This window comes from Suillus bovinus, assembly GCF_016758785.1.
Source record: "Suillus bovinus strain UH-Sbo-P2 chromosome Unknown EDB93scaffold_3, whole genome shotgun sequence".
NCBI lineage: Eukaryota > Fungi > Basidiomycota > Agaricomycetes > Boletales > Suillaceae > Suillus > Suillus bovinus.
Window position 1 is genome coordinate 901,234 of NW_024542059.1, and position 24,253 is coordinate 925,486.

The following is a 24,253-nucleotide window of genomic DNA, read 5'->3' on the forward strand; positions in this document are numbered from 1 at the left end:
TCGTGTCACTGGTTTAAGTACGATTGAATGTTTAGTAGATTTTACTAGGGTAGTAAGATGAGACATGTACTGTGATGCAAGGTAAGGCACAAAAACTTCGGGTTAAGTTGTATCTTTCTTCGCTCTCTTCCTCCTCGCCGACTCTTCATCTCGCGATCTCTTGCGACTTGAAGAGTTTATACTTTCATCTGTGGACCATAACGTCCCCTCGGAATCAGATTTAGTTCTGCAAAGTGGTCAGCGTGCAGGAGAGACCTCGCCAACAAAACTTACGAATATTTTGAGTAATCCGAGTCCGAGCAATCATTATCTCTGTTAGATTGATTTGCTTGCTCCCACTTCGCAACGCGCGCCTTCTTCCTCTCGACTTTCAGCCATCTGATTCTATACCTGCGCGACTCCCTCTCCAGCTGCGCTGTGCCATCCCAAAGTTCCTTCTTAACCTTCATATTCTCGAAATATGAGAACTCCAGTTGCTCGCGCATCATACATGTTTCGCGTAGATCGGGTAATAACCCCGTCATAATGGCAGCAGCGCGATCAAGGAGCCGCTCTGCCTCTAGAACCCGAGCCTCAAGGGCTGGCATGCTGTCGACGAGCCCTGTGAATGTACACAAAGAGTCGCGATTTTCCCATTGGCTGATTTCGCAGTGGGAGTGAGGGTTGTTGTTTGATGTGCAGGGATGCTGTTCACGTTTCATCATGGTAGACTGTGAGCGTTCGATGTAGTAGGGATATGAAATCACTTTTTAACTTGAGCTCTTTTGATGTTTTTAAAAAGGTTCCAGTTAGACTCCACAAGACACAGATCCGAGTAGTCGGCGCGCTTACCTATTGTTCTCCGTAGTGGACATGCTTGGGCCTTCGTTGAGTGGCTCAGGTCATATGAATAAGAACTGTATCACAATTCAAGAAAGACCCTAGGAAGGCGGACATCGTCTTGCAAGACGCAGCTAGCTGCGGTCTGGCATGATTCGTGCAGAACTTGGGATGATGATGATCACGCCTGGCGATCTCGTAGTCATACACAGCAGAGCTGAAGATGAATTAAACGTGGAATCACTGAATGTTGTACTCGTTCCAGGTTTATACATATCACGCGGCCTCAGCTTTGCCACGCCCGCGATGCACCCGCTGGACTTATAAACCAATTGTTTGGTTAACTGCAAGGCAAGATGGCCGAGCGGTCTATGGCGTGTGACTCAAGCGCAAGCTTGCCTGCAAAGCAGGTTTCTCATCCTCGTAAGAGGGCGTGGGTTCAAATCCCACTCTTGTCATTTTTTTTCTTCAAGTACTCAGCTCTGCAGCAGGGGAATATGACCAGTTCTCCCATACGTCACTTTGCTTATAAAAAGTCCCAGTGCCGCACCTAGGACTCCGTCGGGGTTTGACCATGCTTTCTTGCTCAAGTGACTGCTCCTGGACCCTTGCTTTGATCGCGGACTTGTGTAGCTGAGTTGATCTAATCTATTGTTCCCTAGGTACAAGCATACATCGTGCATTTAATAAGTTCTGGGGACGTCAATCCACACAAGCTCTATTACGCAAATAAAGCACCAAAGTCGCTCATTATTTAAATCCAACCTGGATTTCTAACTTGATCTAGTATCCCTGCTTTCAATACATAAAATGACCGAAGCACTCCTCCCTCATGGTGTTCACTCATCCAACAACCCAATTACAGCTTCAGGTCCTGGGGGACCTGACATGAGCGAAACCACCCTTGCCAAATTGTCCCGTGCACAGCTGCAAAAGGTAGCTAAGGTGTGTATTGCGTTTCTGATTCTGAAGGCCAGCCAATGACCTAAAAATAGGCTCATAAAGTAAGAGCGAACATGAAGAGCGCGGTGATAATTGAAGAGTTAGTAAAACTCAGCAAGTTTTTTCCGTTGATGTATGTCCCCTGCTTCATGTTCGAGGTCATACACGATCCTGACGATCGTTCAGTCAAAACGAAGAGAGCGAGAAACCTCCGAAAAAGAAGCCCCGAACAACGGAAAGTCCTCCTGCTGCTGGTCCCTCAAGACGAACCACAGACTTACCTATGGACACAAGTTGTGAGTGTCATACCCCGTGTCGCAATGCAAGGAATTCAACACTTGTCCAGTTGATTACCCCATCATCCAGGATGATCCTCCCAAATCCCTCCTAATTCTTGCAGCCGTTACTCCGGTAAAAGCAACCAAAAAATTTCCTAGCATAGCGCTTCAAAATCCAGGGGGAAAGTCGCCAAGCCTTTCACCGCTAATGGGAAGCCTCAATGGGCGCCTAGTTGTAGAGGATATTTCTAGTGATTCAGGCGGCTCGTACTTGTCCTACGGAAGTGCAAGTCAGCAGGGATGTTACGAATATCCCATCAGCCCGCGTGCAGGAACGCCTCCTCCAGAAGAACCACAGATGCTCAACCGGGCCGTGAACATCATGAAGCAGATTACAGCTGACGACCAACGTGTTCTTACCCAGGCCGCCGCTCTCCGTCAAAGAGCGGTGGGGCTGAAAGAGCAGGCGAAGAATGCCCGGCACGTTGTACGCGCCGAGCAGGGGCGCCGTGTGAGGTTAGAAGCATACTTCGCGCACTGGAGGGACATTACGCCCAAATGGCCGAAAGATTGGATATACGAAGAAGGCGAGGAGGATCAGATCCAAACAGAGTGTGTATTGAAGGCTATGACACCAACGTATGTGCTCCCCTGTTATTGACTTACTCGTGTTTCTGACGACTTGGTTGATAGGCTACCGTCAACAGGCCCACCCACGTTGTCTTTCGACGGAAAAGACGCAGCGTGAGATTTCGTTCGCAGCTCGTTTTTCCAACTGGGTTGATGGTAACTTCCAGGGACTCGCATAGGGGATTGGAACGCCGTCGGCTGCAGCTACGACAGGCAGTTCGTAGGCAGGTGAATGGGACAGTTCCCCCTCCTGCAGAAGACGAGCAGGTAGGTGAACATTCCAATCGCCCGCCTTCGCCGCAATTGGCCACCAAAGGAAGAGCGGCAAAACGAAAATATCACGCTTAAAACAATTCGTACCTTGAGCTTGATCTACACATAATATTTTACTCTCAGTCGTGATATATCCCGTGATAACTTTGTATCACTCACAAGTCATGTATTGGTTATACCTCGCCATGTGTAATCAGGAATAACGCCTGCTCATACGTCTATCCCCGAACTCGAAGCTAACTTGCGTCCCCAGTTTAATTCATGCTATACAACATATTCAGCAGCGGTCAGAACAAAAATAACTATCGCACCAGTCGATTGACTCGGAGCCTCAAGATCAAATCAGAGATGATGCTCACCTGTCATGCATAGTTCCTCGTGGTTGACACGTACTTCTGCATCATGATCAATGATATCATCTGATGGCGAATAGTATATCATGTGTCGGTATCAAAGCGTTAGGAAGAGAAGCGAAAAGTGAGAGACTGGCAAAACGAGAGTACATGACTGTTTGAACTTGAAGCAGACTCTCATTCGACGTAAATATAAATTTCTGGAGGCGCATCATGACTAGAGAGGATTACCGTAAGTACTAGTCTATGGAAAGCCGGACGCGCGCGCTCCGTTACACGACGTGACATGCACCAAATAAGGTAATCACACAATTGGGACATCGGACACCTCACACGCAAGAAAATTATATAATATATCAGTCCGCTGAGTACATGTCCTGTCAATCTAATTTCCTACTTCCGAGTCATGGTCATTCACTTCGGTAACAAATGCTTCCAGCCCAAACCCAGGCCATTTGCAGTACTCATTGCAGGCATGCTGGTCTTCAAATTGGCTGATGGCCACCTCGATATTTCCCTCGCCAAAAATATCACTTCCATTGCTGACTGACCTACACGAACATCAGTATTGAGTATTCCGAATGAATGAAAACATATGGATGAGTCAAGATCTGAGGATCTGTGAGTAGTACTGTACTACCTGAATATATTGTGTCATTACAACTGAAGATTGAATGTATCAGTGAATGAGACGCACCCTGATAATCAGATATGAAAGCTAGCTTGCTGGTCTTGACATATTGGACATGCTGCATGAAGGCAAAAAATTCTGCCATGTCATAGCCATAATCCAATTCATCAAGTAATGGATTGGCATCCATATTGTGGATGAATTTGAGAAACTCGTCATCACCACCCTCAATGAGCTCTTCGAGGAGAAAGGCGGCCCGTGTTGACCCTGTCTTTGTTCCCGGCTTGCTACCGCCCTGACTGTAGCATAATGCGAGGCCAGCTTCCACAAATCGAACACATGGGACCACAAATGTTGGAGGTTCAGGTGAGGATGCAATGGAACAGTCGATAAAGTCGTAAGTGAGCTTTAATAAAGATTTGGACCAGTATAAGACATTGGCCTCTCTGAATAGCTTGGGTAGCTCGTCAATGAGCGCATAATGGCCAACCTTATAATGTCCAGCCTCCACAGCAGTTGGAAATACTTTGTAGAATGGACATTTGACTACAACTTTATGACAAGTGACTGATCCAAGACCAGTCCTGGGAGGAGCTGTAAGTGTGAGCCATCCGGCATTCGCAGTCTTGAAGCTGCCAATTCCAATGAAACCTTCCGTTGATGTATCAATAGTCAGCTGCCCAATGGATGACTCGGCTGTGTCCACTGAAAACGAATGATGCTGTTCGTTTAGCAAGAGGTCGGTAATGGTGTGTGTAGGGATTTGGTGGAATTGAACACTTTCATTCTGTAGTCCAAAGACTGAAATACTAGTAAGCATCGACACAATTTGAGAAATCGATGAATGTACATACCTTGCTTTACGTTTAGGTTGGCACCTCCGTCAATCTTCAAGACTTCTTTGAGTTGTTCACAATCAGGTGAACAGAGAACTACCATAGGTAATGTCACGAGTACCTTTAACAAACCATTATTCTTTCTTGAATCTTCCTAAGCGCCAATACACAGTGCCTAACTCAAACCCTAACCCTACCCCGAAAGCATCTACTAGTTCAGAGATTCCTTTAGCGCCCATGACACGTGTCTTCGATGTGACTGATGAAGAAGATGAGTTCTTTGATTGTGAATAGATTAGATTAGATATGATAAGATAAGATATGGTCACGTGATACTTCTTTAATATTCTACGATGTTCTATGGTACAATTCCCTTTTCCTTTTTATGATTGGCTAGTAGTTGTATCTCAGTTTCAATCTCCATTTCAATAGTTGTATATAGGTAGCACGTCTTGGTCGATAAGTTCCTTAGTTCAAACCTCTTGTATCTACATTGTAGCAATCCAAGATGTCCTTGCTCCTTATCCTCTTGTTGTGATTATCCTCAGTTTGAGTCCTAGTCTCTGCCCTAGCATTTATTCATTATTGGGTTGTGACAGGTAAATTCTTCTTCTGAGGTGGAGATGAAGCCCCACTGAGACCACTAGAGCCGTGCTGGTGGGTTCGCTTGGTAGAGACCACCACAGAATTGTCACCATTCACAGAGGGCAAGAAAAGTTCATTCTCAGGCGAGTGAAGTTGTTGCTGATGCAGGCCACGCAGAATTGTCACCAGTAACAGAGGGCAAGAAAAGCTCATTCTCGGTGAGTGAAGTTGTTGTTGCTGATGCAGGCAGGTTGCAACTGACGTCACTAGATTGTGTGCATCTTGTTCGGGTAGCTTCCGCTTCCTGGACCGCAAAATCATGGTTAGTACTAGTGGTAAGCAGACAAAAACACGTACTATTTGCTCCAACCAATTTTCATATTTGTTCCACTGAGCCTCTGGGACAACGACCATCAGCATGAATTGCTTAGACTTGAAGGTCGATTCGGTGCCTTTGCGAGATGGCTGCAGGCATTGATCGTAGAAGTATGGGACTGATGGTGGGTGATTGGATAGGTCCACCCATGCAGCATCTCGGATTATGAATTCCTCAACACACCAGATAAATTCTCCACCAAATTTGCGTAGCTTTGGGACAACGGTCTCCAATGCTAGCTCAATGAGCCCAGGAGCTGTCAATTTGAGCATCAACATCCTTCTTACCCTCACATATATTCTAAATTGAAGTGTTAGCAAGCCACAGCATACTTAAGGTAGATGTACTCTGATAGTAATACCACATTTCTTGCGAGCTCTGGCACCTTCATGAACAACAGTGATTTCAAGCAAAATTGTCTCTGCTAGAGATGAAGCATATGCCATTTTCCCCCACCGGTCACACTCAGTGGCATAAAGTGCATGTTTTGATGAATATCCGATGGCACCTGCACCCATAACTGGAGTTGCCGACGAGCCTTGCCACGATGTAGGAATCCTAACATCTGGCCCGCTAGCACGAGAACTGCCAGGTACAGCAACCACAGGAGGTGGATTAGGTGTCAAACATTATGTGCTGCATTTACAGACTGCTGTATAGTTCGTGGATCGGGAGGGACACGGTATTGCAAGGTTCGACTACCTGAGTCAGTAGTTTGTAAGCCAGTAACTTACTTATTGAGATCGGTGATACTTACCAGTAGGTCAGCGCTGTAGTAGCTTTTTTCTTCTCATAATGTGAGTGGCAGGATGCGCACACGTAGCGCCCGCATTGACCTGGCTCGATTGTCGCCACATAGAAACATGGATCACCAGTCCTAATATTAGCCCGGCAAGACGGACAGGTCGCAAATTCAGTCTTCTTTGGCATAGGCAGTCCTCTGTGTACTGGGTGAGAAGTTCATAGTCTGACATGGTGCTTGGAAGGTATAAGTGGATGCTAGACAGCTTAAATACATGATGACCCTAGAGATATATGGACCGGTGTGTTGGGCAGGTGATGAGCACTTGATGATGAGCAACACATTGCAACATGTTTGGATAAGCATAGATTGGAAAACAGAGGACTAGAAAACGGTAGATATGAGATTTACAATAGAGAATCAAAAGAGCCATGAGGAACCGGTACCTCCAGAGCAACTAAGGGGCAATTTGGAAGTGTCAAGTTCAGAATGCCCAGCCCGAGAATGCCAAGCTTGATTTACAATGTAAGTCCAGAATCAAGAGAATCATGAGGAACCGGTACCTCCAGAGTAATTAAGGGGCAATTTGAAAGACTTAAGTTCGGAATGCCCAGCCCAAGAATGCTTTGGACCGTGGACAAGGACGTTCCAAGTTCAGTTAGTGACATGGTAGGTAGTTGCGAACCCCACTCCAGAATATGCAAGGCGCCAGTGGAGTACAGAGAATCCCAGTGCCATCTACAGAACACTTGGTAGGTAGTGGCTGAACTCGACTTAGGAAAATGGCCGACTCGGAGGCACAAGTGGGGCATGAGTGGCAAACCTACAGAACACTTGGTAGGTAGTAGCTGAACTCGACTTGGGAAAATGGCCGACTCGGAGGCATGAGTGGGGCATGAGTGGCAAACTCCGGGCATGAATTCGGGCATGAATTCCATGAATTCCCATGTGACTGCAGCATGGTACTACTGAAGGAGGTAAGTCAAGCAAGTCCCAACTAATATATAAAGTGTGACAACACAAGCCTAGCTACCAGCTGCCGATGCCCAACCAAAACAAACCCACACATATGTACCTTTCAAGTCCCACTAATAACATTCTCAACTCTGAGCAGCACCACTGGATGACATCACACCTCATATCCTTCGCCTTTGGAAGGCTCGGCAGATCATCCAGGAATTACAAAAGCACATTGACACAACTCACTATGGTATTGGGTAATGTTTCTATTTAAATCTAGTTATTTAGGTCTAATGATAATACACTAGCCTTACAACACTTCTCAAAGTTCGAAAGACCATGGGTCTTCAACGAACCCGTCAACAAGGTCACACGGTCGAAACCATTCGCAATGCTATGATTGACTTACACACCACATACCCAAATGCTGGAGCACGCGAAATAGTAAGCTTGCTATATCATGAAAGGGAAATGAGTGTTGCCAGGTGATATGTTTATCTATACATTGTAACTACTGATTGCTGACCCACAAGTTTCATATCCTACTAGGAGGGTCATGACAGAGTACTTTGCTTTATATGAACCAGGAACTGGTTCATCAGAGGAAGGCCTGTTGCCTTCGAAGGAGATGCTTCTAGGCAGCAGGTGTGAATGATTTATTTGCAGTCAATCAGCACAATAAGTGGCTTCAGTTTGGTCTTGGTTTGCACACTGGCATCGAGCCTTTCTCAGGTCGAATAATGTGGATCCAGGTCTGGCATTCTAACCGGAATCCGCAGCTTATTCTGAGTTACTACCTCGACACGATCGAGGCTCTTGGACGTAAGTGTTTCATCCTTTGAAGGATAAACATAGATTGATACAAAATTTAGATATGCTGATGGTTACTCAGAGTGACCCAGGGTCTGAAAATTATGGCATTGCAAATGCCCATACTATGCTGCGACAGTGGTACGACGCAGCCTTACATGGTACTGCTCCAACATCGTTGGATGCTGAATAAAGAAGAATGTCATGCCAGAGATAGCATGGTCTCAACTGCACCGCCGCTTCACACCTGGTTTCGAGTCTTCTAGATTATGGGGTCAATTCTGGTTGGTACGATTCAAATAATACCCTTCAAGTGTGCGTCATTTTCCTCCTCTTTAAGTGTTAGGTATAACATTCATTTGCAGGATGGTTTTCTGTTGGGTTTTTATACCATGGCTTCAGCAGGAGCTGAATGCATACCAGGACCGTGTTAACAATACTGCCAAGCGGCGTGACCGCAATAAAGTATGTGTCGCTTTTAGAAGTATTTTTTGTGCTGATGTCCTTCTAGATTCTTCCTCATGGAGTACCCAACCTCATCTACCATTCAGCTGAAGACTTTGGCGCCTTGGATTTCAAGGTAAGTGTTATGTTTATTGTCAATAATAATCTAATACCAGCACTATCATAGATTAAAATCGAACATGAGGCCCTAGATCATGTCCGAAGCCTTTACATCAAGTCTTCTCATTCTGTATTCGACCTGGTTCCAGAGGCTTTCGGAAAATGCATCCAACATTGTTACGACGATCTCAGCTGCCCAGCTGTCACACAGCAATCAGCCTGGGACATATATCAGCTCTTACTAGATGCCCTCTGGGTGGCCGATGCATTACCAAACCAAATTCAGCTGTTGGGCAGTGAAGACTGAAGATTCCATTGCACTTTTAGAAAACTATGAAGACTTACCTTCTCATGAGGAGGCCAATGGTGCCTATTACATGGGTGGTGTGGGTGGAGGCCTTGGCCTTGGTTCGTCGTCTCTGATTCTGACAGTGCAAACACTAATTTAGATATTTGTTAGATACTGAGCACCTTCATCAGCTAGATATCCTTTAGTCTAATGATGAGCCTGACATCCCACTTGGGGCTGATGAAAATTTGGTCGGTCTTGATCATGCTGGCTTGGTGGTTTGGGAGTTCTCAGATTGCGAAAGTGATGATGAAATGGTAGATGAATGGTGATGTTTCTCATTGTATATATTTCGTGTATATATTCTAGTATTCTTGAATGGCGGTACATGGAGTCCTATTGCCCGTTATGGATGTGTGACGCTTAATAATGAGCGCGCGCGTCCGGCTTTCCATACTAGTCACCTGTCACCAAATCGTGCTGCTGTCACACTGAGAACTCAGATTTCTCAATGGATTTGTTTTGTTTCATTCGTACTTAGAATACATATGGAATATGCTAGCATAGTATATAGAAACATACCAAGTCAAAATTTTAGCAATTACTTTACAATTGGGTGCTGTAGATAAAACTCACGAAATGGTGGACCGTCACTGACTGCAGTGGGGTACTGGTGGGTCGTGCTACAGAGCACTCTGTAGCTCTCCCTGACGGTCACGAATATAGCGTTACTGACAAAATGTTCAAAGGACCAGGCAAAATAAGCGCTTTCGAAGTTCGAGAACGGCAGTACCTAGCGAGTAGTAGACACAGATATAAAAAAACAACGCAAATACTACATGAGTGCCACGATAAAATAATAAAAGAAGTCGCAGGTCGTGTCCGAGTTACTTTCAATGAAGAGCAGGAAAAGAGCAGCTGCTGCAGAACGTTTCGTTCAGCGCCCCCATCTAAATAAAGGACAATCGGGTGAAATTTCCTCCGGTCATACAGCGATTGGTACTCCGTTCGTCTCTTCCTTCTTCCCTCCGGCAGCCTTGGCCTCGTCAATCGCTCTTTTCGCAGCCTCCTTCTGCTTCTCGATGTCCTTTAGTTTCTCCTTCACATCCTGAGGCTTGTTAAATGTGACGCTTCTGTGATGACTTTGAGCGCCCATGCTCCCCGTCTCTGGCGCTTGTATGTTTACAAGGGGTGCAGTCGTCGACAGGCCACGGTGAAACGTAGACGGGAGAACCCGCCCCTCTGGGTGTTGGAAGGGGCAAGATGCGCGCGTGCAACCTGCACCGAAGCGACATTGTTGCGCGAAGTGATTTGTCTTTGGAGGATGCGTATACGGGCAGTTTGGACGTGTGCAAGCACCACCGAAACGACATGCAACAGTGTGCTGAGGAGGCCCAGTTGTAGTTGTAGTGGGTGGGATTGACGTGTGAGTTGCGCCTGCGACTATTACTGGGTAAGCTCGTGCTACTTTCATAAAAAAAATAAAGAACCATCATACCAGGGTTTTTGACAGCAGGGCTGACATGCGACTTGATACAGTCCTTGTCTTTGCAATCCTTGCCCTTTTCACATGCCTCGGTGCTTAGTACGACGCCGCTCTCAGCAGTAGCGACAGGAGATGGGTGGGAATACCGGCACTGCGAGTTAGTGCACTTGATTCCGAATTTACATAATGTGGGTGACTGCGGGCGTTCGGGGAGGGCGTACGCTGGTTTGAGAGGTGCATTGGATGACACAGCGCTTGCGGGAAGCGGAATGGGCGCTGCTATTGGTATGGGCTGTGCGGGTTCAGCGATTACCGAAGTAGGAATTGACACAGGTGTAGGCACTTCCTCGATGGATGGTGGAGCAGGCGATGAGCCTACGTGCCCGCCCCGTGAACCTCCTCGCCCCCGGCCTCCTCTTGCTCCACCCCGACCTCTACCATTCACCCCATTCTGCTGGAAGCTATGTCCATTTACACTTGCGCCACCGTTGAACATCGCTGTATCTCCACCCTGCTGCATTGGGTTGAACCCAGGCATACCCATACCTGGGTTAAGCATGCCCATCGAGTTCGCCATCTGCGCCATAAGAGCCATTTGACTTAACATCATTTCTTGTAGCATTAACGGATTGGCCTGCATTCCCATGCCTACAGCCATTTCGGGCATCCCCATACCATTCGGGAAGCTCATCATCGCGCTTGGGTCGGGCGAGGCATTTGTGATGTTGTCAATACGTGCTTGCACTTCATCTCTCCCACCTTGGAAACGTGCACCAGGTCCTGGACCGCCGACGCGGTCAAGAAGACTACGTTGTGCGGGTGCTGGGTTCTGCATAGCCCTGGGACCGGTAGGTACGTCTGTGCGTCGGGACTTTGCTGGATGATTAGATGGTGAGGGAGAGCGGAGACGCTTTTGAGATGTCGAAGCAAGAGTGGAAGAGATGGCTTGTTGATACAGTGGTGCTCCTGCTCGAGGACCATTAGGTGGGCGACGCGCAGGGTCGCTGGAGGGAGGGTGGGTGATAGGTTTTGATTCATTAGGTAGTTCTACAGGTGTTGAAGATGCAACGGATGGTGCTTCAGATTCCGGCGCGCCTTTGGCAGCTTCAGCGAAGAGCCAGTCTGTGAAACTGGGATCTGGTGGTATTGTCAACAAAGCACAACGCGCAGAGCACTAAAGACCATACCAAATTCTGGGCCAATTACTGGAAACGTAGTCAGTAATGAGATTTGGAACGCAAAACGCCACTCACAATCCATGAGCTCCGAAGTTATTTGTGCTGTACAACGCGATAAGCCAGTGTTAGCAAAGAAGTTCTCGATACCACAAACCTGAAGTTTTATTGTTTATAATCATAATGGTAATATATTCCGCCATGACAGGATCTGTTCCAGTGGTGAGTGTCGAGGACCTAGTAGTAAATGAGACTTAGCGCTTACCAGCATCGGGACTGAAACTGCGAGCCGTGAGTTCATCCTGAATGGATTTCTACACGAAAAAAAATGAGTCTGGGATGGAAAGAAAGTAATATATGAGAAATACATACTTGTAGAGCAGTTGCACGGTCAGTTCCGATGATAAGACCGAAAGGCATGATGGAATGAGTATGTCAACGACGAAGACGGCGACTCCAGCAAACTCCCGCTACTGTCTCAAACATGACTAAGCAATTGTCTTGATTGGGCCAGCCTCCCGATCCCAAAACATGAACAAACTTTGAAATATACATATGTAGAACAAATTTATCCAGAGCACATGCTTGTCAGGATCATCTGCGATGAAAGAAATAAGCCCCCTGCCCAAAGCGTTACATAGAGACTATGTAATCAAAACTCCGCAATGCCGAAATATGCACGACTTCACAACACAAACGGTGCGGATTCTGCGGAGCGTGAAAAGGCATTGCGGCAGACGTGTGACATATTGTGACGAAGTGCACGAACTCTAGGGAAAATGCACTTTTCTGCGCGGTAACTCTCCGCTGGACTCAACACGACGATTTTCGAAAAAGAAACTAGCAGACGTTGTACTTTCGATGTCACGCTATCGAACTGTCAAAGAATTGATTTTGTTTGTTTGTGCGATGTGGAGTAATAACTGTTTTGCCAAAAATGCGCGAACTCCCGTGGACATCTAGTCACACCACCGACTGGTTTGGAGTCTGGGTACGAAGTAGCTTTGCGTATATTTACATCTGTTTGAGTAGATTTCAAAATGTCCAGTTTCAACGATTAGTACCAAAGCGAAGAAAGAAACTCACTGTCGCGACGTGCCCTTTGGGCTGACTCGACTTTCAACCATGTCACCGGCAGATTCTATCGTCCCTAGGAGTCTAAGTCGCAGGGGTGAGTCGTGTGGTTGAATTTCGGTTGCATACCGACATGTTCATACTCACCGTGAGACGATCTGAACTGCAACATTCGTCATTAGTTAGGCAAGGTTGATCAGACGCCACACATCCAATGACAGACATAGACACTGTCAAAGATACTGTCGAAGCAACAACAACAGCCAGGAGGGCAAAACGCATTTTCTGTGCGAGGTTATGTGCAATCGTCTGAGCGGGATTTTGAATGATATCTCTAAGGATGGGGAAACACTGTAGGACGACGGTCAGCTTTTATATCCTGCAAACACTTATGGGCACGACTCTTATCTTTTTGGCAGAATGGTTATTACAGAACGTTCGCTCGAATCACCGGTCTCTCATCCCAATTTCTCCCCATCGCCTCATCATATGAACCTGCAGTGACCCTGCAAGAAATTGATTCTCATTATTGGCATGCACTTGGTGTTATGAGTAGAAGTCCATCATTCTGCCAGCCAGTTTTGCCAAACTGGTTCTGGCTCTGCCCGGCAGATGGCAGAACTCTTTGGGCAGAACGCGGCAGAACGCCAAAAGGATCACAACGAATGATAACTCTATCTCGATCAACTCAGAGAAACTGCAATAGAGTGGAACACAGTCAGTTGTACAGCCTGTACTGAGATAACTATCGATCATAGACAATCATTCACGATTGCACGATGCTTGCCGCTGCACTTACCGGACGCCCTTTCTCGTCCTTCATAGTTGACGATTGTAATCGTGGTGAGAAGGTCGACAACAAATCTGGACGGTACTACTGGTTAGGCTCGTGACCAGCCTACTGTCGACTGTCAAGCATACAGAAGCTTTCACGCACTGCATAGAGTAACATAATGATCTTTCTTGCTTTGCACCGTCACGGAATGTGTCCACCATCTCGAAAAAATTGCTCTGGTGCAACAAGTTGGCCCCTCAAGCAGGTTACGAAAACTTCCTTTGGAGACACTGCATAGAAGATTATAAGAATGCTGCCCGACAGACAACTCTCTTGCGTACACTCCAGAGTGTCTTGTCGTGAGGAGTGTCGTGATTGATTGCGATCGAACGAATCCCATATTCCTCGAATTCCTTGACCTGTAATCCAAAAGCACAAATTTCACGCGACAACAATGATATTCAAATATTCAGTGTACACGATCTTTCTGAGGCAATTGTAGAGGTGTAACTGTGATAGCCATCTTGTCTGAGGAGAGAAGCAATGGTAAAATCGTGCAGAACATCTATCCGGAGCCCATTGCAGTTCGAAGGATGACATGTCTTCCTGCAAACAAAGATATGAGAGCCTTGTGTTCGAAGCGTGTTCGTAACGTCCGTTGGAAAGTTTTCGAAAGCATTCAAAGCAATGTGGATATGGGCAATATAGAACCGATGTTAAAGCTCATGATTTGGACATAAAAATGCAGCTAAACCGACTAGTGTCTGTACAATGCGCATGTGTACAACACGGCGCCTGCTAAAACTCTTAAGCTCCGCGCTTCGCCTGCCAAATTTCTCCGAGATCAACTAACGTCAACGTTCTCACGTGACGCACATAAGGCTGGTTTGGAGTCCAAACTCTGAGCTGTGTTTTGGCGCCGCAAGCACTCCTTGTCCATTTTTCATGGAATAAAAAATACAAACAGTAAGCCATGGATCAACCGTCCTCTTGAATCTCGAGTACTCGAACACCTGATTAGCTGGTGTCATAGCCGGCTTTCTTTTAGTTCAGTTCGTTTGACGAGGTGTGACCGAACTCACTTCGTTTCAGTTCAGCTCACTTCGCGGCAACACTACCGGCACTGCTACTACTGGTCGTACCATGCGGGGAAAAAAGAACAAACTCAGCACTCCGACAAAGAATGTTTTAGTTAGCGTGCAAGGTACGCGAACTAACTCAAACCTGTCTGGAAATGAGCCGATGACGGTATTGCTACACCGCCTTCTTCGGCTACGTCATTTTCTGCAAAGAGGGGATCCACCAAGGCCGGGCTCCGCCATGTCATGTTCTACCGTCTATGAGTTCATAGGGAGAGAAAACGACATCGCCGAACAAGCTAAGCCCCTAGTGTTTCACAGTACTGACTCCCGCACACCGTGTCTGTAATCTCACCATAAGAGCATTGACATGAGTGCAACACACCGGGGCTGTGTCTGTCGACTTTGGCGGCGGCCGCAGATTGTAGGCATGTTGACGGCCACAAATCGTAGGTAAAAATGTGATGTAGTGGGTGCCGTGGAAAGTTAGAATGAAAATGAAGGCCAAGACAGTCGCAGTGCCTGCCCCTGATGCAAACGGCGGGTAGAGACTAGCCACATGCATGCAGAAAGCTGAAGGGCCTCTCCCGCTGCTGGCGTAGTGGGAGCACTCAGTACTGCGGGTGACAAAACAAGCGAGGGAGGCTCACGGCTAGGTATAAAAAAGCAGCGATTTATCCCTTCCATATAAAATAACATGCGTCCCCCACGTCAAATCAACGCTGTGTTTTCGGGGACTTTCGCCGTGCAGGGTCCTCTGAGATAATCAATGATGTATCATTCTAGACATGAAGAGGCAGTGTAGGAAATACCTTCACGGAGATCCTGTCTTTGTAACACACCCAGAGTCCGTGAACCAATTGAACTCCTAAATAAACCGCGGCCGAAAACAAACATAATTAAGGTCCGGCGGGCGCATCAGAAAAGACCACGCCTGTCGTAGAGGTGAACACATAGCATTGAATACCGTCCTCACTACAATGATACATTAAAGAAATATGAGAACATCAGCAAAGCTGTACCCGCAGTATGTTCGGAAGTGCATACTTACTTTTCTACCATGAAACAAGCATCTGTTTGACCTTTGATGATGTCGGGCATGCATTTAGTCCATTACGTTCACAGTTTCATCACTACCATCGTTATCAAGGGTGTAATTGATGTCCTCTTGCCTCATTCTCAAGTCATCATTAAGATCTGTAATGAGTTCGACGTAAGTAGGGATTCCAAATGAACACGAACCGACCACGATTCGGATTGGCAGTACGCACGTTTTGAGATACTCCTTCAAACCAACGTGCCAAACCGCTAAAAAAAACTGTTTGGCGCATGATACGCCCAAATGAAGGGATAGCTGGTATATCTATCTTCCGCAGTCCCAGATCAGTTACTTGTATGAAAGTGCGACATTGCGCTGTCACACATGGCTGTAGCGACTGAACCATATTCCCGAATACTCGCCGCAAACACTCATGTAGAATTACAAACGACGAATTCTTGCCTATAGCAGCGGAATCTTCTGCCGATGCCTATTTGAATTCGGTCCGCAGCGACTCCGCACCGTAGCCTGAGATGGAAGGCTCTGCAAACTCAATAGACGGAAAATACTGCTCCTGAGTGATGCTGCGCTGAGAATGGAGCACATATGATTTGGCATAACATTGCCTCTTGCGCCTTTCTAAACGGGCCATCTTTAGGACACGGCATTGCGGAAGGAAGATCATCATCTGAGACTAGTGAAGCCTTGTGGAACACCTAAACTCACAAGGGTCGGGGAGGCTCAGCACACGTTTCCAGTCTTTTCTTGTGATTCTGTGTTGAACAGTCTAAGCGTACACGAACCAGCATAGAATCGGCAGACTTTCCGACTTTCCGAAGTTGTATTAGATAGTCTCAGATAGATCTGAGAGTTCGGGAGAAGGACACGGGGAGAAACGGCCAACAATTGAGTAAGCACGATTAAAAAACACGGCAACCGACGTACTTCGCGTAAATACACGACTCGAGACGCCCACGTGTCTGCACATACCGTCTCCAGCCTCGTAAGTTGATTTCGCCAAAACTCTGCACGATCAGATACGATCAGTCTAACCTGCATGCTTTGACCGCTTTGATTCAGGTAGCTGAGTCTGTGAAGAAGTTCTGACCATTCTACTAATTTGTATGTGCCACCTTCGTGGGTTGCTATTGGAGGATGTCGATCCGCGGATAACGTGCAGGCATCCGATTAGGATTTGAATGCAAGATACAACGATTAAACTCGTTCAATCCCATGCAGGCGGCCCGAGCCTTGCACGAGCGTTATCACGCAGTGCTCCTCGGCTTGAAGCCTCGCGATCAGCTGAAAGTCCAGGTACGTAGCAAATCAGGTTCTTCAAGGGTAAACTGCTTTATCAACATCCCTCTTTCGGCTAGCAAGACTCGCATGACGGATCAGACGCTGGTTTTTCATTCGGCCGATCAAAAGAAGGCCTGAATTTTGTAGCATCATGGGGTCCTTCGGTGCCGCCGACTTGAACCCTCGTACCCTACAACGTGGTCAACGTTTCCTTTTGCGATACCTCATGATTTCCAGCTGTTTGGAAGGGCAATTCAGTAAGTACTTAATACAGTATTATGTTTCTGGCGTCGTTAAAATCCATCAAACGTTCAGGCTATGATGGTGATCCCTGAGGTCATATCCGTGCTAGCAGGCAAGCCATGATTTGTCTCTAACGCTATTCTATACTCGGACGCGTGGACAGGAAGGGTTTCCCACCTTTGATGCCTCTTGTGGAGATCAGTGGGCGTGCTGTTACGTTTGGATTGCGTTTCTAGGTATCTTCTATTTCCCTACTCTTACCACCCTGAAATATTTGTAGAACGAGAGGCAATAAAGTTGAATTAACCAACGAGTTCGGAACAGCCGAGTCAGTTCGTAGAAGATCACCCGCAGCCTAACTCATTGTCCTTCGAAGAGGCAGGATAAGATGTGGAGGCCGATGTGGTCAGGGATAAATTTGAAACTTCTACCACCACGGAATCCACCACCCTTCAGCGCTCTCGGCGGATTTCGACCCTTACAAAGGGAAGCGCATGTGACTCGTTAAGGCGAAATAAAGATATTCTGGTTCACAAGATGCAGAAATTGATGTACGTCTCAATAAAACACTGCTTGTGATTCGAACAATACTACTTGACGTCAGCACCGGCTTTTTGAAAAACAAGCACAAGATAAACCTTTGACAAATAAACATGGGAGACTTTTACGAGCATCAATAGGATCTTGATCTTTGGCAGGTTTTTCCACCAATGACTCGCTGAGATACCGTTACGACGGCCAACATCATCAGAGGCTTGAACTCTGTTCGCCAAACCTTCATTTCGATCAGAAAACCTGGCTTTTTAGAAAGTGGCCATCGATACTGTGCTCTATAGTTCGTTGGGTTATCAAGACGGAGAATGAAATGAGGGCGCGTTGCGGGTGCCGCTGCCATCCAATTAGTATTACTACGTTCCCGAGGAGATCGCAAGCATATTCGTGTGGCGTAGCGGGATGACACCAAGTTGAGCGGCACTCCGAAACAAATCGAAAAAGTGCTTTCAAGGCAATCTTAATGAATGGTTCTGACGATGCGATGTTCACGGCTGGCGTGCCACAGGACACGTTTATGGCTAGCGGAACGTTAGAACAAGTTGATGGGCGCTGACGCGGCAGCAGCTGCTAATAGCTACGAATGAAACGACTCAAAAAACAGGGCTAGGATAATTCTTATTGTCGTAGCATGTCTTTTCGAATTGTAATGCAGGGCTTACACATAGCACACCGGTTCTTGGTTTACTATATACACCGGTCGAAGAAGCATGAAAGCCGCCAACAACGGAATGAATATGATAAGTTGATATAGCACTCACTGCCAATCTGGCAGCCAGCCATGGAGATAGGCAGAGCTGCACGTTGCAAAGTCTGCTAGCCTCTGTGCTTCATGTGACTCCTGTCCATGGAGATGAACCAGGAGGCACGGTGGTCCTAAATAGAGAGTAGAATGAGGTTTGAAATGGAGGACGTTGTTCGGTTTCGTTGGGCTTTGTACTCGGAGCATTCGATTAGTTCCGGCCGTTGATATTCACGTTTTAAATTTGTAGTCTCGTCCTGAATCAGCATCACCTTTGACATCAAGTTCTCATCATTCCCGTTCAATCCCGTTCGCTAAACCCTTCAATTGTAACACAATACAGTCCCGAACGACGAACAAGCGACAAAAAAACCACAGCAGCAATCTCCCACTAGCTGAGACAAACGACTCACAGGAAATCGACCAAACTTTATCGATATATCAACAGATTCAACGTTATTTAAAACGCACAGCATTAGAGAAGTTCGAACAATACGTGAACACGCCAACTTGGAACGGGCGCATCATGACAAGTGCGCGCCTTGTTGACAATTGGAAGGTAAGTGAGATACACAGGTACCCGTTGAAGTACCTGGGAAATCAAGAACGCCCACCAACTCGCCCCAAAACGGCATGATCTCGACCTTGAATGACTCGGATGCATAAAATTTTACTACGTGCGCCACAATTAATCGAAGGCGGCGTAAGGGACCATATGATTGTAGCATGTACTAGTAATCCTTCAAAACGCTTACTTGGATATGTTCCTGTGTTCTATACCCATCACATCTATCAAGTTGAAACTCGCACAGGACGCTAACGTTCAACGCATGTGTACTATGCAAGTTTCGAGTTGACAGTCGAGTCAAGGAATACTGTGGTATTGATGTTTGAGTTCAGCCTTGAGCGCTACCGTATCGGCTTTACTTCCGGTGGTTCGCCATTGTTCGCGAGCGATCATATTGATGGTATCCCAGGGTTGAGTCGGTTCGCAGAACGTGTATGTTTAAATTTACATACAAGGGACCTCGCAACATATGTTGGGCCTAGAAAACGTACTCCGGCGATTGCTAGCCTGGCACAAGCACATATACCACGATCAATACCTGACCATCGAGTGGCTCAGGTGCAGGACCGCTTATTACAGGGTCAAAGTAGGGATCCCAGAGATGCTCATAACGCACTTGAAGTTCTGAATAATAGATACCATGATCATGATGGGCTTATCGTGGGTATCCTGAATAGCGAGGCACAGGCGCGGCCCAATGCCCGACCTGCCAACGCGCTTGCTACGCCGCCGATAACTATATCTTACGTCAAAAAGATTTCTCGGAAAACGAAGAAGAAAAAAAAAACACGAAAAAAAAGTTGCGCACTTTCGTTCCTGTGAGAGCACTGGCACAGCATAATGAAGATGATGAGATAATTTGTACAGTCCTTGAACACGCCTCGTTGTATCAACAAGTTCAATTTCGGGGTCGGGGATGGAACTTGAAGAGTCGAAGGCTAAGTAGTGTCGGAGTAAGCATATTTATCGGCCGCCTTTTGTGGGGCGAGTGGGGAAAATATACTCGGAATGAAATACACGTGGAGCGTCCAGGCCCGAGATTTCCGCTGGAGGTACTAGGCTGTTTCAATAATCTCCACTCGCATGTCTGGTAAAGAAAGATCTATAGGAGCAAGGATGAACAGCAACTGCGGAAGAAGTAAATACTCCACTATGCGCCATGCTGTTCGATGCTGAGCCCCAGCTCAAACGGCCTCCTAGAATCCAGTTATACTTGTCACATTCAGCTCCCATCAAGCACAGCGGAGATATGAAGCCTATTCGAGTGGATTCTGTGGATCACCGCGCTTGTGCACAAAAGATGAGCATATGTAGGTACCACAGCTGGTAGTAGGGGCAGTCGCTGAGAATGGTATTTCCGAATTACGTTTTCTCAGCGCTCTGCCTGATAAGCAATCCACGTGTGTCAGATTTAGCAGGACGGATGTCCGAGAACGCCATCGTTTCCCGGACCGTCCAACACCGCCTATCATGACTCTTGTGCGAATAGATAGCAGCTCATTTAATAAGCTAAGGAAATGATCATCCTTGATAGGCGGAATTCCCATGTACGCAGAGTCACTTCGTACTTGCATGCCACATAATTGTAGGCCAGCTGTAAGTGCTGTGGTATCGACTAAGGTAACAAACAGAACAACCCTGATGGCACATCATGACAGACACTGCAATTGAGGTAGTATGACCAGTTGGTCGCTCCGTGATGTCGGGATTAAACGGATGAGTGGCCTGGCGTATTAGCGCAATGGGAATCACATGACGCCGACACGGTCGATTATGAAACGGCCGCGAGTTGCACTGCAGTAGCCTTTATCGCCGCAAGCACCGAAGCCCAAGGGGGATTGAGTCAAAGCGTGGCGTGATACTCACACGGAACGCTATGTATATCGCCATGGGGTTATGGTTAAGTGAACCGACGCGCGCCGTCACGCTGATCTGAGTTTTAAAACTGTACACCGTGGGGGGTGTGTGTTCGAAGATAAGTAAAAAGGCTTCGTTGACGTGAAATCTGCGGCAGCGATTAAGTCTTTTAGCATGTGAGCGACATGAGTTCTATCGAGTTACGTACTCGTAACATGCGTATTGTATGGGTTCGGAAGGGAGGTATCGGAAAGGCTGCTAGAGAGACATTGGTTCTGAACACTGCCTTGCGCGGATCTAGAGTCCGCTAGGGGTAAAGCTTTCGCATCTCAAGGAATGGTGAGCTTCTCTCATCCGGATCATGGAGTAGTACATGAATCAACGTAGTAGTGGGCATGTCGGGACAAGAACTGAGTTAACCGGAAAGGACAGCGAAAATTTATTGAGGCTGATCGAATATCCTTAAAGCCGTGCGGTATGGTACCTAAGTAATGTCAATAGTGAGCGTTGAGCCGTGTTTGTCGCAGACGAGAGTCTAGGAGGAACTGGAACATTGTACTGTGGTGCTGTGATGTCGGAACAAACGAGGGCAGGAAGCATAGCCACAGTGTGGCCTAGAAGGGCTTAGCAAACCAGTTCGGACAGCGGCAGGGCGAACCGATGACCTTCCAAGGGCCGATGTAGTCAAGCGGGCCATTCAGGTGTCATCAGATCATTCGTTGAAAGACGCCCACAGTGACACTGTCCTTGATATATATACGGAGTGATTGAAATCTTTAAAATTTCCACACACACTTCTCTCTCTCTCTGGCTCTAGCTCGAGCTCATTGCCCTCATCTTTGCGCAGCTTTCATAAAGCGGCAACCTCTCTGATCAATCGAGCTTCTATTACTCCTCGAGGCAAATTAGCGAAACATAAAGATTCGGCCCTTTAGCACGCAGTAAGTGCAGACTCCATTTTCCATTGTTCCTGGTCAATGTATTATGTAATATTTTTAATAATATTTTATATATTGCCTCGTTGCAACGGTGTCTATTGCATTGGAAGGGGTGCAGACCTTGCCGTTGCTAAACCTATCTTCGTAATCCCAGGCTCATGGTTTTGGTTCCATTCATTCATTTTCCTTCTTTGCTTTCACACTGCCCTTATTCTTATATACCCCGTCATTCTTTCCTGTCCCGTTCTAACTAAACTCCCAAACTCTGACACTCGTACCTTCAGATTACCTTCGCGACACCACGCCGCCCGTTCCACTCACATCATCCATCACTATGGCTGCCGTTCATGGTCCTATAATACCTACCCACCCTTCCCCATTTCGGAATACTCAGAGTGTTCCTCATTCAAGAATGGGCTACCACCCTGCACCATCGGTCAGTTTTTAGTAGCCGCTCATCACATCCATATCCTTAATCATACGCACAGGCACCACCTAAACCTCAGTCTACCCAACCTACGACAAGACATTCTGACCCATTTTATGGTCATGAACAGGTTTCCCGTCTATGTGCCCGTTTCATAACGCATCTTTTTGCCTGTCCAGAGTACCCCCCGTCGTCTTCCAATTCACAAGTGAAGCTTCCTCACTTCATTGCCTATGCTCTTCACCGCACAAAACTTCATTCATCTGTCACCTTCGCCGCCCTCGTCCTTCTCCAGCGACTCAAAGCGCGCTTTCCCACTGCTCGGGGATCTTCGGGTCACCGTCTGTTCGTATCCGCATTTATGCTTGCGTCAAAGGTCATTTGTGACGACACTTACTCCAACAAATCCTGGAGTATCGTGGCCCAGGGCATGTTCCAATTGCGTGAAATCAATCAGATGGAGCGTGAGATGTGTCAGTATCTGGAGTGGGAACTCAATGTCGATCCGGTAACGCTTAGGGAGTTCGAGGACATGGTCAAGAAAGATTTTGCAGGTCAAGGACCTTATCCGACTTACATTCTTCCTTCCTCCTCCAAGACCACGCCTCCACCTACCACAAATCCCTTCCCGCCTCCTCCAGCCGCTTTGGCTCCCACGCCATCATATGGCCATCGCTATCCATCACCACCAAAGCCCGCCTTCCCTCCGCCCAATTCGTCCTATATTACTCCGCCCACAACGCCGGATACGCCATCACCCAGTTATTCAACATCGACGTCTCCGGCGTCAACGGCATCACCGCCAACACCCCCGTGTATGGAGGATTGTACTGCTCGGATCGTTTCGGCTTCATCATCTCCCGGTATTCCAAAACACGAGCCTGTGCCGGTACCGCCGCCATCGAAACACAAGATGTTTGCTTTCGCATCGCCGGCTGTCTGGTGAAGGCGGCTGATTGAGTGCATTGTGGTTTTTGTTGCATTTCTTTTACCACCACTTTTACACTCATTTTTGCCCGTCTTGATGACGCCGTTTAACATATACATTTTCATCGCTGTCGGTCACCATGGGTCGGTGGCGGTGTGTTATTTACCAGGACTATCTATACCCTGCACCATCATTACTGGGCCCGAGGTTGTTCTGGGACCGTGCTTCAACTACTGCATTAAATCATCATATGTTGTGTCAATAGCGCATTACAGTATTTCATTAGGCATATGTACAAGTATATTGAAGAATCAAAAATGCCAATCACTCTGCAATATTGGAATGAATGCGAGACTGATTAAATTGATGGGAATTGAGAGCCCTGCCTCGAGGTACCTGGAAAGGACAAGCGAGAGATCGCTTCCATGCGCTCGTACGATGATCGATTATGATCAACTTTCGTTATACTGCCAGCAGCTGTACGGAAAAAAATAACGTTTACACCGGAACCGATGATACCAGTTCAGGATTCTACAGCTGGACAAGCACCCAGTGATTTGCATGCACGCCTGTCCCTTGTTCAACGTTATAAGTATGGCACAAAGAGCCTAGCGCCACACACATCGCACCAATCCAGGTTTGGTCTACTGCCTTATCTGAAACTTGGGCGCTAGAAATACAAAGTTCTATCAGACCTTTCCGATGGAAAAACGTTCATATACCCGGGGCTGTACACGTGTTTTTTTTTGGGGGGGAGGATACCTTCTCGCGTTCTGCAGCCGTTTATAGCAAAGCGACTCAGGTCGCTATCTCCGGCTTTAAGCCTTTTGCTATAAGCGCTGCGGCGGTCTGGAATTTGGATATCCATCTCCCCTCCATTTCGCCGAGACAGTCAAGTAGACTTGGGAATGCAGGTTTGCCCAGCTAACAATGGACAGACAGTGCTTATCAACAGGGCACCGCGCGCGTGCCCCCCACATGCA

General features: G+C 47.1%; 8 protein-coding genes and 1 non-coding gene across 9 annotated transcripts; 4 read left to right on the plus strand and 5 right to left on the minus strand.

Moving 5' to 3' along the window:
* Nucleotides 1–102: 102 nt before the first annotated feature.
* EDB93DRAFT_1245687 (uncharacterized protein) lies at nucleotides 103–587 on the minus strand (the record flags this gene model as incomplete). The annotated part of the gene is made up of 2 exons (XM_041452341.1): nucleotides 103–226; nucleotides 274–587. 2 exons carry the CDS (start codon nucleotides 585–587, stop codon nucleotides 103–105), a joined length of 438 nt encoding a protein of 145 aa, XP_041312874.1.
* A 582-nt stretch (nucleotides 588–1,169) lies between these two features.
* EDB93DRAFT_t9 lies at nucleotides 1,170–1,277 on the plus strand. Its single transcript has one exon. It is a non-coding gene; the product is annotated as a tRNA-Leu (tRNA).
* A 17-nt stretch (nucleotides 1,278–1,294) lies between these two features.
* EDB93DRAFT_1118337 (uncharacterized protein) lies at nucleotides 1,295–2,731 on the plus strand. The gene is made up of 4 exons (XM_041448412.1): nucleotides 1,295–1,764; nucleotides 1,815–1,894; nucleotides 1,948–2,057; nucleotides 2,108–2,731. The coding sequence occupies exons 1-4, from the start codon at nucleotides 1,630–1,632 to the stop codon at nucleotides 2,698–2,700; spliced, it is 918 nt and encodes a 305-aa protein (XP_041312875.1). The 5' UTR covers nucleotides 1,295–1,629; the 3' UTR covers nucleotides 2,701–2,731.
* Nucleotides 2,732–3,680: 949 nt separating this feature from the next.
* EDB93DRAFT_1075846 (uncharacterized protein) lies at nucleotides 3,681–4,746 on the minus strand (the record flags this gene model as incomplete). Its single annotated transcript, XM_041445186.1, has 3 exons — nucleotides 3,681–3,828; nucleotides 3,857–3,931; nucleotides 3,989–4,746. 3 exons carry the CDS (start codon nucleotides 4,744–4,746, stop codon nucleotides 3,681–3,683), a joined length of 981 nt encoding a protein of 326 aa, XP_041312876.1.
* Nucleotides 4,747–5,486: 740 nt separating this feature from the next.
* Nucleotides 5,487–6,241, minus strand: EDB93DRAFT_1245690 (uncharacterized protein; the record flags this gene model as incomplete). Its single annotated transcript, XM_041452342.1, has 4 exons — nucleotides 5,487–5,651; nucleotides 5,705–5,979; nucleotides 6,011–6,023; nucleotides 6,071–6,241. The coding sequence occupies 4 exons, from the start codon at nucleotides 6,239–6,241 to the stop codon at nucleotides 5,487–5,489; spliced, it is 624 nt and encodes a 207-aa protein (XP_041312877.1).
* Nucleotides 6,242–6,954: 713 nt separating this feature from the next.
* EDB93DRAFT_1284042 (uncharacterized protein) lies at nucleotides 6,955–9,381 on the plus strand (the record flags this gene model as incomplete). Its single annotated transcript, XM_041454478.1, has 13 exons — nucleotides 6,955–6,990; nucleotides 7,161–7,217; nucleotides 7,424–7,442; nucleotides 7,580–7,682; nucleotides 7,734–7,869; nucleotides 8,100–8,247; nucleotides 8,298–8,396; nucleotides 8,502–8,550; nucleotides 8,601–8,700; nucleotides 8,747–8,815; nucleotides 8,867–9,095; nucleotides 9,127–9,207; nucleotides 9,260–9,381. 13 exons carry the CDS (start codon nucleotides 6,955–6,957, stop codon nucleotides 9,292–9,294), a joined length of 1,161 nt encoding a protein of 386 aa, XP_041312878.1. The 3' UTR covers nucleotides 9,295–9,381.
* A 220-nt stretch (nucleotides 9,382–9,601) lies between these two features.
* EDB93DRAFT_1284052 (uncharacterized protein) lies at nucleotides 9,602–12,169 on the minus strand (the record flags this gene model as incomplete). The annotated part of the gene is made up of 7 exons (XM_041454479.1): nucleotides 9,602–10,525; nucleotides 10,587–11,711; nucleotides 11,762–11,779; nucleotides 11,828–11,854; nucleotides 11,907–11,960; nucleotides 12,015–12,063; nucleotides 12,122–12,169. The coding sequence occupies 7 exons, from the start codon at nucleotides 12,167–12,169 to the stop codon at nucleotides 10,074–10,076; spliced, it is 1,773 nt and encodes a 590-aa protein (XP_041312879.1). The 3' UTR covers nucleotides 9,602–10,073.
* Nucleotides 12,170–13,799: 1,630 nt separating this feature from the next.
* EDB93DRAFT_1060187 (uncharacterized protein) lies at nucleotides 13,800–14,151 on the minus strand (the record flags this gene model as incomplete). The annotated part of the gene is made up of 3 exons (XM_041444812.1): nucleotides 13,800–13,877; nucleotides 13,940–14,017; nucleotides 14,077–14,151. Coding segments are annotated over 3 exons (231 nt in total), but the record flags the coding sequence as incomplete, so codon positions are not given.
* A 7,614-nt stretch (nucleotides 14,152–21,765) lies between these two features.
* EDB93DRAFT_1118369 (uncharacterized protein) lies at nucleotides 21,766–23,617 on the plus strand. The gene is made up of 3 exons (XM_041448413.1): nucleotides 21,766–21,918; nucleotides 22,200–22,351; nucleotides 22,404–23,617. Exons 2-3 carry the CDS (start codon nucleotides 22,250–22,252, stop codon nucleotides 23,286–23,288), a joined length of 987 nt encoding a protein of 328 aa, XP_041312881.1. The 5' UTR covers nucleotides 21,766–21,918; nucleotides 22,200–22,249; the 3' UTR covers nucleotides 23,289–23,617.
* Nucleotides 23,618–24,253: the final 636 nt, after the last annotated feature.

Bases quoted from the DNA above. Each gene is read 5' to 3' on its own strand.
- EDB93DRAFT_1118337 (XM_041448412.1), top strand. From the start codon at position 1,630: ATGACCGAAGCACTCCTCCCTCATGGTGTTCACTCATCCAACAACCCA. The intron at 1,895-1,947 runs GTATGTCCCCTG...ACGATCGTTCAG, and splicing joins AGCAAGTTTTTTCCGTTGAT to TCAAAACGAAGAGAGCGAGA. The intron at 2,058-2,107 runs GTGAGTGTCATA...ACACTTGTCCAG, and splicing joins CTTACCTATGGACACAAGTT to TTGATTACCCCATCATCCAG.
- EDB93DRAFT_1118369 (XM_041448413.1), top strand. From the start codon at position 22,250: ATGGCTGCCGTTCATGGTCCTATAATACCTACCCACCCTTCCCCATTT. The intron at 22,352-22,403 runs GTCAGTTTTTAG...TCATACGCACAG, and splicing joins GCTACCACCCTGCACCATCG to GCACCACCTAAACCTCAGTC.